At 38.1% G+C, this 15987-nt stretch overlaps 1 protein-coding gene across 1 annotated transcript; it reads right to left on the bottom strand.

Annotated features, from left to right (window-relative positions):
• Positions 1-765: 765 nt before the first annotated feature.
• On the bottom strand, positions 766-13148 carry LOC149819280 (pre-mRNA-processing factor 19-like). The gene is made up of 18 exons (XM_089984008.1): positions 13081-13148; positions 12816-12901; positions 12620-12691; positions 12449-12511; positions 10616-10702; positions 9641-9788; positions 9408-9529; positions 9102-9218; positions 8820-8915; positions 8538-8597; positions 5065-5139; positions 2713-2826; positions 2526-2642; positions 2333-2410; positions 2083-2179; positions 1474-1525; positions 1252-1322; positions 766-1176 (listed from the first exon to the last, which is right to left on the bottom strand). The coding sequence occupies exons 1-18, from the start codon at positions 13091-13093 to the stop codon at positions 1064-1066; spliced, it is 1581 nt and encodes a 526-aa protein (XP_089840134.1). The 5' UTR covers positions 13094-13148; the 3' UTR covers positions 766-1063.
• Between the last annotated feature and the right edge of the window lie 2839 nt (positions 13149-15987).

Genomic DNA, 15987 nt, shown 5'->3' with positions numbered 1-15987 from the left:
AGCAACCCTCCATTTTCACTAATAGACCAATTATATGCACTCAGCTCAAAAACAAAAGTCCCAGAATGCCTTTTTTCTCTTCTCATATTTTCTTAACCTGGAATTCAGCGGTTACATTTGATTTTCTAGGCAAATTTGTTTTAGGTTGTCAATGTAAATCACTCAACTGCCGCTTCCACCCACCTTCATAATTACTTCACTCTAAGCTACTACAGAGTTTCAACTATAACTTGTCAATGTAACTGACATTTTCTTTGAGATCATTTCTAATGCACTTCTTCCCCACTGATCAATGCTACCATTCTGTAATCTTACATCATGCAACCGAACAAGCTAAGCAACCACCAGAAGCAATTTAGGCACACTAGCAGCATTGGATCCCTGAAAATCGGGTGTCTCAACATGTAAAACCCGATCACTACTGCCACCATCTTTGCATACCAACAGACATGTCCCAGTGCACACCTAAGTTGGTCGCGGATCCCGCAAACTCAACAATGCCTGCAACCTCCTCCGAGGGCCTATATGTTATGTTAGGCTTCAGCTTACACAAGAGGTATGACGCCTACACTGTTCAAACCTTAGTTGCCCATCTAATGACCTTGGCTGAATCCCATTATGACAACCGCCCTAAGCTTTTGTCTTGGTTGGTCGAGAGACACTTGACATTAAAAAGGCAAATAAAAGCAATGTTCTTATTTATAAAATGTGTTTTTATTTATGTTTATAAAAAATAAATAAAAACACGTTCGAACAGGATCTGGATGAGTCAAACTACAATAAGATTTTAAACTGAAGATGATCCTTACAGAATTTTACATGGGGACGATACAGCAAAAATGCTTTCTCAGCAGCTGTTCATTTTTTTAATTAAAAGCTTAACGCAGTAAACTCCAAGGCAACAAAAATTACAATAAACGAAAAAATATCCATATGCAGAGAAGCCCAGAATCTTTCGAATCAAACAGTTTCTCTTCGTCCACATTCTGTTGCCCCAGAGAAAACATAGTTGCAGCTGACTCTTCTGCTCCTTGCACACAGGCATTACGTTGCTTGTATGCCTTCATGACTCTTCTGCTCCAGCAACAGGCAAGCCAAAGATTCGAAGATTTCTGTCCATGGTTCCCACAGACAGGTATTTTGCATCCGGACCGAATTTGACCGACATAATTCTTTCTGCAGCCAAACCAGAAAACAAACATGAGCTTCACACATGGACATGCACGTGTGCACGGAGAGAGAGAGAGAGACCTGTTCCTGACAGGTCTGGTAGAGTATTGATACAATCCCATTCCTGCTTGACGCTACCAACATTATAGATCCTGCAGTAATTCAAAAGTCACTCATCAATAATAGGATAGTTTTATCACCCTCACCATAAATAAAGAAGATGCTGTGCCTTTCTGGAAATATAAGACCATGGAAGTTTAACATTACACCAAAGGTTTCGTTCTATGACAGCAAAAGACTGACCTTGTGTCTGAACCAGCTATTGCAAGGAAAGAACCACTGTGGTCAAATTCCACTGCAAAGGGAACGAGTTATGTAAGCATATTTAATCCACAATAAAAATATACACCAGTCCATGCAAATTGAAAAGAACAGCTAGTCCATGCATGCCAAGGACAACCAATTTCATTGTGACTTGCACCTGTCTTGCCGATCAGAAAGAAGATCAAATGGACTTGGGACTTGATTCCAATCAAATGCCACAAATATGGGCATCATGATTTATTTGGCAAAGAAAAAATCCACGATAGATAAAAATTTTTGTTATTCCCATGAAGACCTCAGAAAATATTGGCATATATAATATTAAAAACTTATAAATATATAAACCACAAAGAAGTATATAAAAAATATAAAAAAAAAAATTAAGTGCTAATATGATTTTTCAGGATCATATTGGATTTTGCAAATATCACGATAAGATACATGATATTTAAAAAATATTGCTCATAATTATTAGATAGGTTCTGAATTCACATCCGAGTAAAATGTCTTTAAATGTTGAAATCAAAAGCAGCAGGTAGTAGCACACTAGTAGATTGTCAGGGAATAACCATGTGGAAATAATCTAACCAGAATTTGTTGGTGTATTTGGCTCGTAGGGGCTGAAGGACCGAAAGTTTCTTAATTTGCGCAGATCCCAAAGTTTCACGCCATCTCTTGCTGCAGTCTGATATTACAAGTCAAACTCATCAGGATTTCATCATATTCTTCATTTTTTGACATTATTGTAGTTGCAATACCTGTGTGCTAATAAGAACATTTTCACTAAGCATTGCAATACTTAATGTCTGTAATCAAGAATTTGAAACACGAAGCATACCGCAAGGAAGTACCCATTTTCTGAGAAAGAAATCGCAGTCACTGGCCCAACATGGCCATCAAATGTTGCAACATTTGTCTACATGTTAACAATGTAAAAAAGGATAAATGGGAAAATATAAATACATGAAGATAACTGCTGTTAATAGCAGAAAAATTTAACAATTATTGATGTATACTTCTAATAAACATACCTGAGTTTTTACATCCCAAATTCTGACTGCAGCTCCTGAAGTTCCGGTTCCAAGGATGAGACCATCAGGATGGAAAGCAGCAGAAGTATACCCTGCCTCACCAGTGGAATCATCAGCCTGCAATAACCATCTCAATCAATTAGAATGTGCACATGTGCATGCTTGAGAGAGAGAGATAGAGAGAGACCTTTAGGACTTGTGCTAGGCATATTCCTGAAGTTATATCATAGAAACACCATGTAGCATCCATAGAAGCAGTCACAAAGTAATTATGAGTGGCATGTACAGTTACGGCTTGCACCTGGCAATAAAAAATTAGGAGGCTAGTGAGCCAAAAGATGCAACTAAAAAGGCAAAATTAGAAGGAACCAAGTTAAACTTTTGAAACATGGATAAAAACTGATGGAAATTAGTGCTGCCATTTATATACAAAGGTCAAAACCTAAACTTCCGGGCTGTTCGACCTGTTGCCCAACCCTAGTGCAGGCTGGTTCAGGGTCTAAAACAGCCCCAAACCCCAAACTTATGGGTTATGCCACGTCCCGACTGTAGGCCACCCACCCAATGCCCGCCACTAATTTGGAAGGGAAACTGAAAAGGCCCAGAATACACACGCCAACATGGGGGACTTTGTGGGTTGAAGAAGATGAACACTGGAAGAGAAGTGACTGGTAGAAAATATAGTTAATTGCTTGCAGGTTATCCACAGGGCCCAATCTTTAGGATTGAGGGAGAAATGCCAAGAAACAAATCGCTGCGGTCATTTTAGCATGAATAGGAATATAAGCAAAGTGAAAATGAAGTGGAACTAAAATCTGGATGGGAATCAATAGTGATTTGGAAGAAGGAAAACATTTCGGAAGGTGCCTGCAAAGGGAAGAGAGAGACCTTCTCCATTAAGATAAGGTCCACTCGATTAAAGAATTAAGGGTTGATGGCGACTAAACATTGTTTTGGCTTTGCAATGGTACTGACCACCAACAACCCTTGCACCACTTAAGACAATGGCATCAACAAGAGAAAGACTAGTGCTTCAAATGATATGGTTAATGCAGCGACAGTAAATTCAAGGCCATCCTAATTGTAGCCTTCCATGGTAGTGCACTATTAAGTCCTTAATAGAGTTATCTAAGCGATGACAGATGGTAAGACAGCAGGGAAAAGGAGTAGTTTTACTTTTAACCCACCTATGAATCTCATTTCTGTCAAATAAAGGTATTGAAACCGCAATGTCCTGATTTCTCAACAGTGTACACAAAATGTCCAAAATCAGGTGAATAAATTGGATGCAGACACAAAAAAGGAAATCTATACTACCTGGTTATCTTTACCAAAAATCTATGAACACCTGTTCTTGTGCATCCGCTACTATGGTATCTTAAAATATCATGACATCAACATCTAGGGCATGATAATCTAACGACTTACTGATGTTACAGTGTCAATTCATAATAATTCATAATAAGATATGGAAAGCTGTCTACATTTAGTGTTTCGTTTAAAACAATATTTAAGAAAACAAAAAGGGCCAATTATTTGATTGATAAATGTGACACTTATAGCTAATGTGTTCAAATAAAAAAAAATAGGCCCGTCTCTGGATATATCTGTTTCAATGAAACCATAAGAATGTTCATTATTTGTGCAACAATAGATTATCTACATACATGACAAAATAATGCATTTTTGAATGATGACTTAGAAAATAGCATACACATGAAGCAGCTTGAAAGATTCAGAGAAAAATCACTACTACCAATTTTCATCTTAACTCTCTTGATATAGATGACTTACATGGTTAGGATGAAAAGACCCAATTTTCCCTAAAAACAAATCTAAAATAGCATCAAGTAACAGTTCACATGGTGGAAATTCTCTTGATTGCCAAAGAGTAGCTACATCAAGTAATTAAAAATTCAATACATCCTCGAAATTCTTGTTTTCAAGCACTTGCAGAGTATTAACCAATTCTCCATAATAAAACCTATCTGGCACTGTAACATGCACTCTACTGGTTCTTGTCAACTTATGCATGTGTGTTTGCATGACCATTTACACATGCATAAGGGTACAAGTAGAATGTGCATTCAGAAAGTAGTGATACAAGTATAAGATACCAAGTCGATGTGTCAAACCAAGACGCACTTTAATCATAAAGTGTATATTTCAAGCTCCAACTTCACATGTTCACTCTTTTTTTTAAGAAATGAATAAACCACATGTTAACAATCATAGTCACAATACCGAAAAAAATGTGATACAATGTAGTACCAAAAAAATCAGTATTTTAAAAATATTGCATTGTTATCACAATATTAATGTGATAAAGAAACCGCTTTAGGAATTTTCTACAATTTTATTCATACATTTATATTTTATATATACAAGATTTTCCTGAGAAAAAACAAAAATTTTAAAATTTTATTAGATTTTCCCTTGCCGAGATTTTCCTGAGAACGATATTTGTGACTACGGTAACAATATACATGAAAAGGGATAGGTTAGAAGAAACAATAACATTAGGTCACATAGAACAAACCTCTGCTGTATGATCCTTCAAGATGTGCAGGCAATTATAGTTCTCATTCTCAGACTCTCTCCATACACGGACTGTCTGCAAGAAACAAAAGCAATTATAAATATTAAACTTATGTCCAAGCTCTGAACAATGATAGACAATAACAACAAAATGACTTAACTAGTTGCTTTGCCCATAAAAAAAAACCTAAGTTCAAACTAGATGCACATAATACATCACTAATTTCTCACAGTTCTAAAACTGATTCCTAAATTGAGGCACTATGCCGTGTAAGAGCATGGTCATGCAATAGTTGATGCGATTAGAAACGAAAATGAGATTTAAAATGGCAGCAACAAGAACTCTTTGTAGCAAGAAAAAGATACCTAGAAGTCAGTTTACTGATACAACAACAGTTAAGGTTCTTAAATCCATCATTTGAAGGTAAGAAGCAACCTTAAGCAAAGCAAGCAACTTGGGAATGGATCCAAGATCTCTCTTGGTCACTAAAACTTATATTCAGATACTGATTGTAGGCTATTGATAAGGTCCTAAATTCTGCGGACTTAGCCCCCGATCCGTATCCGTTGTCCCAAGATCTCAACATGGATCCAAGTTTTGCAAACTTAGATCCAAGTTCAATGCCCCAATCATTAGAAGAGGATCCATTGAATACTACATATCCAGAAGAACCGAATCTAGTTCGGTGTTGGTTGGAGCGAAGCAAGGAGAGGAGCGAAGCAAGGAGAGGAGCGAAGCAAGGAGAGGAGCGAAGCAACGATGACAGACCCATATTCACCAAGGCACCCCAATGGATCATATCTACCAGACCAAGGTTCATCCACTCAAAACAAGATCCATTTCATGAAGTGGATCAAGTGGATTGGATCCTTCAAGACAAGGTCCAACCGCCCAAGTCCGATCCATATAGGGGAATTCTTGGTATTAATGAAATTTCGTAGGTCCACCTTGGAGAGCCCAACTATCTTGAATGTGGCCTAGATGAGTGTGCAAATGTGTTTAAGAAGACCCTAGGTGTTATCCTAACCCTAGAAAGGTTTTATCTAAGAATAGAGTTGAGACTCTAAGAAGCCTCTTTGGGTTTCACAAGGCTCTTAGGAATTTCAAGTTAGTTTTAATATTGCTTTAATATTCCTTGTTATTTATATTGGGCAATTATAGAGCTCCCTTTGGCCTATAAAAAAGGCTCCCTTGTGCTGGAAATGACATGCAATATGAAATGAAATAGAAAGATTCTATTATGAAAAAATTGTCCCCCTCTCGCTACTTGAACCCCTAGGCTTTCGTCTACTCTCTCTCTCTCTCTTGGCCCCTAGGCCCTCATCACCTTGACCCCCTAAGCCCCTAGATCTCTCTTTCTTCTAGCCAAGCCACTCTTTTGGCTCAACTTTTGGGTGTGCTCGATCTTTGTGGTCAAGCCCACTTAGTGGACCAAGGTAGTACCAAGGCCCACGCAAGCGGTCCGTGCTCGTGCCGATGTTCCAAGCCATCCTCAGCCCCAACTGTGCAGACCAGACCTTTCCCAGTACTCTAAGACGTCTCCCCTGGGCCTCGGTAAGTTGAACCCACCCTCATCTAGGCTAAAACCCACTTCTGGACCTTCTTGACCCAAATCAGATATAGTTAACCCAATACATTCTGCATGCAGAGATTTGCAAAATTTATCCTGACTTCCTTAGGTCATATCTCCCTATTCAGAACAAGTTTGGTTCTCAAATTTGAACCCTAACTCAATCCATATGTCCCCAGCCTACCATCCAAAAATTAGCCCTAAAATCCCAACCAATTAGGAGAACCACTATGTTTACCGAAACATATCAAAACAGAAAACCAAACCCAGGAAGATTTCCTACGGTACGATCACGGACTCATAAATCCCCAACCGAGTGGAGTTTGACACTGGTTTGTTACAGTGTCTTCCCCCACGTATCCCCGTCTACCCTCCAAATTTGATTCATTTTTGTTCAGCCAATTACGAGAAATCACGTTTTTACTAAAGTCTGTTAGAAATTCCATAACCTGTTTTTTTGACCTAGATCCTGTTTTGACTTGACCGACCTAACCCGAGCCTAGTTTCAAACCCAGTTTCATCCCGGCCCCACTTGGAACGTAACAGGTATGAACCATGAACCCCTATCATTATCAGTGAGAAATTGAGTTTCTCATAGGCTGCAAACACCAGAAATTCAATTTCTCACCTAATATTGAGTTTACTGTAAAATTACAAATGATAGTGTCAAGAAACTATTATAATGTTATCAACTTTGTAGTCGAAGTCCCAACTAGGTACCTAGTCATGCATAGCCTGACCATCTAGGCTAGACCACCTAGTTGGCTGAATAGCGACTATCCTATCAAGGGACAATTTTGCCCCACTTTTACTTTTTCCATTTTGACTTTTTGAAGAAAAGGGGGTTTTGGTTTCTTCAGATTTACTATGAAACACATCTACTGGTCCAAATCAAGCAAAGAACACCTACAACTATGATTTTTCAAGGGCCCTAATGAGGGACTAATGAAAGGGGCCCTAACGAATGCATTCCTCTATATGTGTGTGTGTTGTGCTGATTGCTGATTTTACATACATATATATACATATATATAAAAGAAAATAAAAGATAAAAACAAGACATAAGGTCATCTATCCAATAAAAAAAGGATATAACAAAAAATCCAGATAAATTTGTAATAAGGCCTAAGAGATTCAAATGGATAGACCATGGTTGATCAGTTACAGTAACTATTGGCGAAGAAAATCTTAGCCAGTAAAGATTTAGTCCACCTTTTGACCATGAGAAGATGACAGAGAATTTTGGTTCATTGAGCTTTTCTTTTGGTATTTGTTCCTGTTTTAAGCTCGCATTTTGCTCTTAAAACTGATACCATGCTATGTCACATAGGTGTGGATGCGGGTGCGGGTGAGGGTGTGGATGTGGCGATGCGGCACTTTAAAAAAACTTGGGTCCGGGAAGGGTATATATATATATATATATAATTTTAAACAGTTTTAAGTTAACACTATGTGTATGTGTGTGCATTTATGTATATATATATATAATAGACAAAAATGGACTTGATTAGGATTAACTGAATCTACTTTTGGATAGAAATGGACCTCAGTGTGGTTGACTTCACCTAACACAAAGGAAGTTGTGTCCAAGTGTCGCACCCTCCTGGGTGCGGGTGCGGTGCCCTGTTAGAAGAGTCCGTGTTACATAGATACCATGCAAAACTCTTTGATTTAAGTCATCATCCTACTGAGTAAACTTGGTTCAATCACATAGAGAATAACAAGATTGAGGCATGAAAATAGCTGGCTATTGCCTTAGGGAAAAGAAGATGAGTATAGATATGTTTTCGTTTTTAACAAGTTTATATATTACATATGTTAAGAAACCAACCACTTCAACTCTTCTAGGTAACAAGTGAAATGACATGCTAGTGCAAAACAGCAGAATGCGCTTCTAACATACCTTATCACCTGAACCAGTTATAAACAGCTCATCTCGAGGTACAAATTTCACACTTGTAACCTGAGGAAGCAATAAACAACAAATATTAGCTGACACAGATATTAAAATTTCTGGAAAAATTAAGGCTAGGGTTTGGTCGTTAAATATGTGGCCAACAATCATGAGCTCCAGCATTTATACAAAACATAAACACAGGTTCAAGGTTTGTAACATTCAAATGTCACCTACATACTCCTAAATGTACTTATTTCCAGGATAAAAGGAACAATTACTACAAGAAACCTTCTTGGTATGCCCACTAAGAGTAGAGAGAATCTGTCCCGATGATCGGTCAAAAATTACAGCATTTGTGTCAACGCCTCCTGTTGCAATGACATCCTACCAAGACACAAATACAGAGCATACAAGGAGTGAGGAATATAAATAATGAAACCACAGGAGTGCCCTAATGAAATTGAGAATTAATCCTTACCTTGGCCTCGGAGTTTAAATCCAGTGTATATCAATGAAGCATATCAGTGATCAAAGCACAATGGAAATGTAGTGGATCTCATGAACACTTACTTTGGATGGATGTATATCAGCAGATAGTATTCCTGGCTTGTTAGTTTTGTGCAGTGGATGACTAGAAATCTGAGTGTATCTCATCAATGACTCTTTTGATGGTAGTGTTGATGGAATCTAGTGAAGAAAGGAGCATGATTAATGACCTCAACTATGTATGATAAACCATAAAATGAAAGCTCACAAAAACTTCTAGATTCTCAAAACTGACTAGAGAATAAGAGTGAAAACTAAGTGGTAGCACAAGCAGAAGGTGATGCAGGTGAATCAAACAAATTCAAAGCTAGTTGAGGTCAGCACTAGTACCTGGCGCTTCTTCCGTTGCCCTGACAGCAATGCATTGCACTCTGTGAGTTCCTCGATGATTTCTGCAGATATACCAGGACGAATTTTCTTTCCACCTGAATCCAACTCCTCATCTTCAGCAACTGCATATTGCAATGACATGTTCCATGCGTTGAGTTACAGCAGGTTCCATGAGCTGTGATATAAAATGTCAATCACAGAGGACATTTTCTTGGATATGAACATAATGATACCTCTTTTACCATTGCTAATAACTGAAGCATTCACCGAAATACCAGTAGATGTTGCCAATGGGATCTGTCTCTCTGCCTGAGCCAGTAAAGCCTTTGCTTCATCCCTTTCCTTCTTCAGTCTTGCTATGACTCGACAAGCAGCATCATGCTGAGACAGTGAACATAATTAGTCCTACACTTGTAAGCTAATTCACTTTATTTATACATTTGTTTCTTGTAAAAAGGTTAACTGATTTATTGGCTGACTAATTAGCATTAACATGAAATTTTTCTTGCAAATGTCAAAAAACGTTGAATATTTAATATTTACAAAAGAACTAAGAGTTCAGTTCATGTCTTTGTCCATGAATAGCATCTACATGTTCCAAATCCAAACATGATTAAGGGCATTTCCATGGAATCTTGCAATGAAATAAAGGAGATAGGCATTCATGAATTTTATAAAGAAAACACATTCTCATGCAGGATTAGAAGTATAACCATCCTGTAACATTGGAAATACCATCACCTCCAATTAGTACAAAACTGGAGTTACACATTATTTCCGTGCAATCATGCAATGAACTTGAGGTAGGCATTCATGAATTTCATGAAGAAAACACATTCTCATGCAGGATTAGAAGTATAACCATACTGTAAGGTTGGAAATACCATCACCTCCAATTAGTACAAAACTGGAGTTACACATCATTTGAACCATGAAAGCAAGATAACCAGGACTGATTTCAACATGCAAAATTTTGAAAGAAAGGCACACAAAAAGTCGTATGGGGCTCTACAATAAGTGCAAGAGATTCAAGAAAATCGCTAAAGAAACAGAAAACTTTTTTTAAGGCTTTCTTTTTAAGGCAGAAAAATAAAAAGGTTGTATCATCAATTCAGCACACACACAATCTTATCTTCAGATAAAAAGAAAAGAGGGGAAAAAGGGGAACAAACACAACAAGATAGGAAGAAACCAAAATGGTTCAGTACCTGGTATAATGCATGACTTAGTTCTTGTCTTGAGGCATGTAGTTGCTGCTCCAATGCGAAATTAGACAACATTAGAGCATCCCATTCCTAGGAAAACAGCAGAAGAGCCAAACGATAATCATAATGGGGCTGTTTCAGGAAATAAATGTTGCAGTCATCAGGTTGAAGCAAGAAGAAAACCAGGATTGCTTGCACAACAGAGTGGATATATGAAAATAGTTAGTCCAGACCATGGGAAGGATATTCCAAAAGCAATTACATATTATAGGGTCCATGTACACAATATTGACTTGGAGCTTCCATTCCATAGCAAAATACTTTGATTTATTATATGTGTATCGTCAGTTGAATTGCAAACTTTCAGTTATCACGGAACTAAAGACTTCCTGAAAGGTTACAAATGAAGGATTTGGGGATTACAATTATTTGGATGATAGATGTACATGGCATTGGCTTGGAGCTTCAATGTGGTATCAAACATAGAAATTGATTTATCATATGTGTACAGTAGGTTGAATTGCAAATACTAAATCAACACAGCAGCATTCAGTCAAAAGCTGAGGAAAATTGGAAAGTAAATAATAGCTGATTAACTCCAGTACATTGCCTTGAATGATCCTACTCTTCACATAAATCAAGTTGGCAGTTAATGCATGCAACAACGACACATGGAAGTGTTGAAAAGAATTATCCATTATATCTAATATAACATAATATTTGTCATGCACCTCCCAATAATTGAATAGACATATGAAGTACATCCCCATCATACAATATTGCATGGAAATAAAAAAATTTAAAACATCATGAGCATATATTCGTAATGACATTGTTGCTGAAATAATGGAAATTAAAACCACTGTGACATCATGAGCTATAATAATGAAAATAAGAGTTCTTCATGACATTGTTGCTGAATTGGCATATATTCTTGACCAGTTGCCAAGATTTGACACATACATGAGCATCCATGGTTTTACTCTTCTATATGCACTTTGTCTGGCCCCACCTGGAAATGAGCAGTTTGAGCACCTAGCAAAACCACTGTGACATCTAACACTATGATGTATGAAATACTGGTCCTACATTGGTCTCTTTGGTTAGAACTTAGAAGGAAACCCATTTATATACTCTATGTTCGTAATCATCACATGCTCAATTACTTTTATCCCCATAAGAGTGTCAGAACTCAGAAGTAACTAGAACTATGTGGAAAATTCTAAGACAATATATCTTTAACCAAATACTAGGCAAGTGAGAGATAAAAAATCATGCTCAAGATAAGGCTTGGCTGTCTCTTATTTCAATATGAGAGATGTTATGCAATCCCAAACAATATAAAGCTCCAAATTGTACAAGAAACACAATGAGAAGAGGATTGCAACACATACATAAATACCATCACTACCTACAGATGAAATATATATATATATAAAGCTACAAATTGTACAAGAAATGCAACAAGAAAAGGATGGCAGCACATACATAAATACTATTACGGCCTACATATGAAATCCCCCAAAATATCAACAAAACCAATTCGGAGTGACATAACCCATCAAGTTAAAATAAACACTGATATCAGGCAAACGATCAAACTGCACAAAAAAGGACAATAGGCAATGCTCCGCACTACCCAGCTGGTGGCAATGTGATGCAGGTACGTATAGATGAATGAATCAAACACTAAGCTGAAAGGAAACAAATTGGATACCCATAACCACTTGAAGAAAATCAGATAAACAAGATACCACAGTAACATTGTATAGGCATGTTTGTGAAATCGACAAAAACAGTATGGAACGGAGAAGAGGGCGGTTCAAATATGCATACGTTCTGGAACAAACCGAGCATCCCCGGAATGCTTGCAGCTTGAACAGGCCTGGGCTTGACCGCCTGCGCATTGCGTACATTCACAACGACCAATTTCGTAAACAAAGCTAAATCCGATTAGAAACAGATCAGTATAACAAGAGAAAAATCAAGCATTGCCAAAAGGATCGCCTTATTAGTCTTCACGGAAACAATGTCCTCCATAGTGAGAGGCTCTCCAGTAACCGGACACTTTCCATACTCCTGCATAAAGAACCAAGACATAAACAAAAAGAAAGAAAGAAAGAAAGAAAGAAAAGGATAAAAAACTGAGACTTGGTCGCCTTCTCTACAACCTCAAAGAAAGGAAAATCGGGGAAAAAGATACCGAAATATGCTGCTCGATCAATCGTCTCTCGAACAGGAGACCGGATTTCTTCGAAATCACGGGCTCCTCCGGCGTGATACCGGAAACTGCACGGGGAACGCAAAAGAGGAACGATTTAAGCAAAACGGATTGTTTGTTCTCACGAAAGAAAAACAAAAGAGGAAGGTATATAATAATTGAAATCCGAAAGGGAAGAAGCTGAGAAGAGATGAAACGCTCCAAAGAAGCGTCTCAGTATAGAGAGAGAGAGAGAGAGGACGCCTACTTGCACAGAACATTGTCGCTTAGCCTCTAGGGTTTTCACTTCCTCCCTTCCTGTTGAGAGAGAGAGAGAGAGAGAGAAGAAGGGTTAGTGATCTATATGTCGAGGGAAGTCCAGATCTGGCGGCTCGCCGGCTAGGGCTGAGACAAGCCAAGCTGCCAGTGGCTCGGCTTGAATGGTAGATGTTCAGCTCGGCTCGGCCCATAAAAGAAGTCGTTAAACAGTAATAAATATATTTTAAATATTTTATTATTATTATTATTATAATATAAAGATACATGTTTAATACAGTCGATTGTACATAGAATCTAGTTAAACCTTAGAATCTTACGACACGTTGCTTGACTCGTCTAACATGTGTTCAACATGATTGACACTTGTGTCATGTTTTTAATTAAAAAGAAAATGATTTTGAGTCGGGATAAAATCAGTGCATTTATAACAGTTGATTTTTGCATCGCTTAAAAAAACTATCCAAAGGCTAGTTAAGCCGGTGCTTACTAAAAAATATATATCACATCTACAAAGTTATATTGTCTAAAAAAAAAGCAAAAAGTTTGAGAAAAAAGGATTGCTAAATACATACAAATAACCCTAGCAAACTTTAACTCATTATATTTTAATATAATGTAGAACAAATAAGTAAGCATTTGGTTTAGGGATTGCATTTGTGGGTAAGAAACCCTTAGTTAGAACTCATAAGAGGAGGTTCTTTGGATGTGTTCAACATGGTCAAAATAGTATGAAGTTATAGTCTTTTTACATAAAAAAAACATGATTCTTTTATGTTTGAAAATTTGGTACATTGTATGCCATTGATTTTTCAACCCTCCACATATGCATAATGATCACATCTAAAGGGCCAGATGTGCAAGAAAAACTAAAAAAGTGAAGATATGACATTTTTTCACTGGCGGATCCTTACCCATACCCATTTGTTTTATGAGAAATGGCAACGTAGATTAGTTGCACTGGCCACAAGTGTTACATCTAAAAAGGGAAGTTGCTGGTAGGTCAGGAAAGGAGTGAGGTGAAATTTGCTATCATAGGCTTTTGCAACTACTGGTGGATTCCAATGTTATCCATATCAGTGTGTGTTGACCGATACGGCAGTATCGGCAGAAAATCACTACACATCACCTACCACCTGAATCAGTTATTTATAATAAATATAAAAAATATTAAAATTTAATTTTTTTTAATATTATTTTAATGATTTTAACACGTCACATTTTGATTGACACATAATGTTTTTTTATTATTTTTTGGCCGATACAGAACAATTCATTTTAGTATCATTATCGGCCGATACAACTGAATCATTTGCCAAATGATTATGGGCCGATACCGATCAGTGTTGTGAGAGGCGTACGCCTCAGTACCTGAAGTGTACGCCTCAGAGGCGAGGCGCACGCTCAAAGTACTGAGGCGTTGCTGTGATGCGCCCCTCATCAACCTCCGACCAGTTGTGACCACCGACCACCGGAGTTGTTGTGCTGCATCTGCTGCTCAGTCTTCTCCGACCACCGGACGACCGGCATATCCCTCGCTTCCGTACCAGCTGGGCGCATGGTCCTTCTCTTACTGCCTCCCCTCCCACCGCTTCACTTCCATACCGTACGCCTCAGTACCGAGGCGAAGCGCAGGCTCAACACCTCGCTTCGCCTCATCGCATTTAACAACCTTGATACCGATACTGACAACATTGATGGATTCCCAAAAAGTTTGCTTAGCAACCTCCTTGTGAAGAGGGGAGAAAGAGATGGGCAGGGCCTCTTCATTCACTTTGGACATGGATAACTAACAAGCAACTACTAATAGTAGGTGCTCCAACTCCATGTTTCTAGATGAATGGCTTAGACGACACCACTCTAGAATTTGCAGTTGCTAGGTTTAAATATACAAATCTTATTACTTTGAAGCAATGCAAAGAAGCCAACTCAAGCTCAACTCATTTAACTCGGGTTCATTATAAGCTCGAACTTGACTCTGCTCACCATAAGAATGAATCAACTATGAACATTTCGAGTTCGAGTTCGAGTTCGAGTTCTCATACTAGTTTACCAACCCTAGTTATTGCTTTGGAGTGCTCACTCTTTCTTTTTATGGAAGTCATAAGCTAATGACTCTACATGGTCCGATGGGTGTTCAATGGGTTCGAGTCTCAAAGGGGAGAAAGTGCATCTTGTTGAGTGAGAAGCCCTAGTAAGGGTTTGGTTTCCCAAACTCAGTTCAGCCTCCCCTCTCTCTCTTTTGACCGCAAGAGAAAAGGAGGACATTAACAACCAGGCAATATCAAGCACTTGATCCCAAAAACATATAGTGTTTTGAATCATGCTATTTTATTGCTTAAATTATGGTACATTTTAGATGACACAAACCCCCCTTTTAAAATTGGATTTTTGGTGTAAACCAGATTTTGAGCAAAAAAAAAAAAAAAGGTTTTGGTGTGTGTGTGGCTGACATCAAAACCTAGTTAGAAAATTGGGTTTTTGCCAAAACCGAGCTAAGTGATGAACGCCCTCAGTTTATCAGGGAAGGGTTTTTCCACCAGCCAATGACACCCTCCACACCTCACTGTTGTTCGGCCATTTCCAGCCTGCCACCAGCTAGCAAATGGCTGGATTTTTTTTTTTAGGTTATAAGGTGAAGTCGGCCATTTTCTAGCAGGTGGGGTGGCTAGGAAATGGTCGGCTGATGGCTTCTTCTTCTTTTTGGGTGACTGGCTGTTTTTCGACAGGTTGCGAAATTGCTGACCATATTTGTATTCGTTTTTTTTTAGTTATTGAACTGGCTGGCCATTTTCCAGCCAGCCACCGGCCAGGAAATGAACACCATTGTTTTTTTTTTATGTTTTTGGTGACCAAAAACCTGAAAACCCGGTTTTTGGTTACCCAAACATGTTAGAAA

This window comes from Nuphar pumila, chromosome 13 (assembly GCF_984573655.1).
Source record: "Nuphar pumila chromosome 13, dmNupPumi1.hap1.1, whole genome shotgun sequence".
Taxonomy (NCBI): domain Eukaryota; kingdom Viridiplantae; phylum Streptophyta; class Magnoliopsida; order Nymphaeales; family Nymphaeaceae; genus Nuphar; species Nuphar pumila.
Note: the sequence above shows the minus strand (reverse complement) of the source record. Positions and strands in the feature narration are given on the sequence as shown.

Coding starts and splice junctions, on each gene's coding strand:
- LOC149819280 (XM_089984008.1), bottom strand. Junction 12,512..12,619: donor TTTCCGTGAAGACTAATAAG/GCGATCCTTTTG, acceptor CGCAATGCGCAG/GCGGTCAAGCCCAGGCCTGT. Junction 2,411..2,525: donor TTTGGGATGTAAAAACTCAG/GTATGTTTATTA, acceptor GTTAACATGTAG/ACAAATGTTGCAACATTTGA.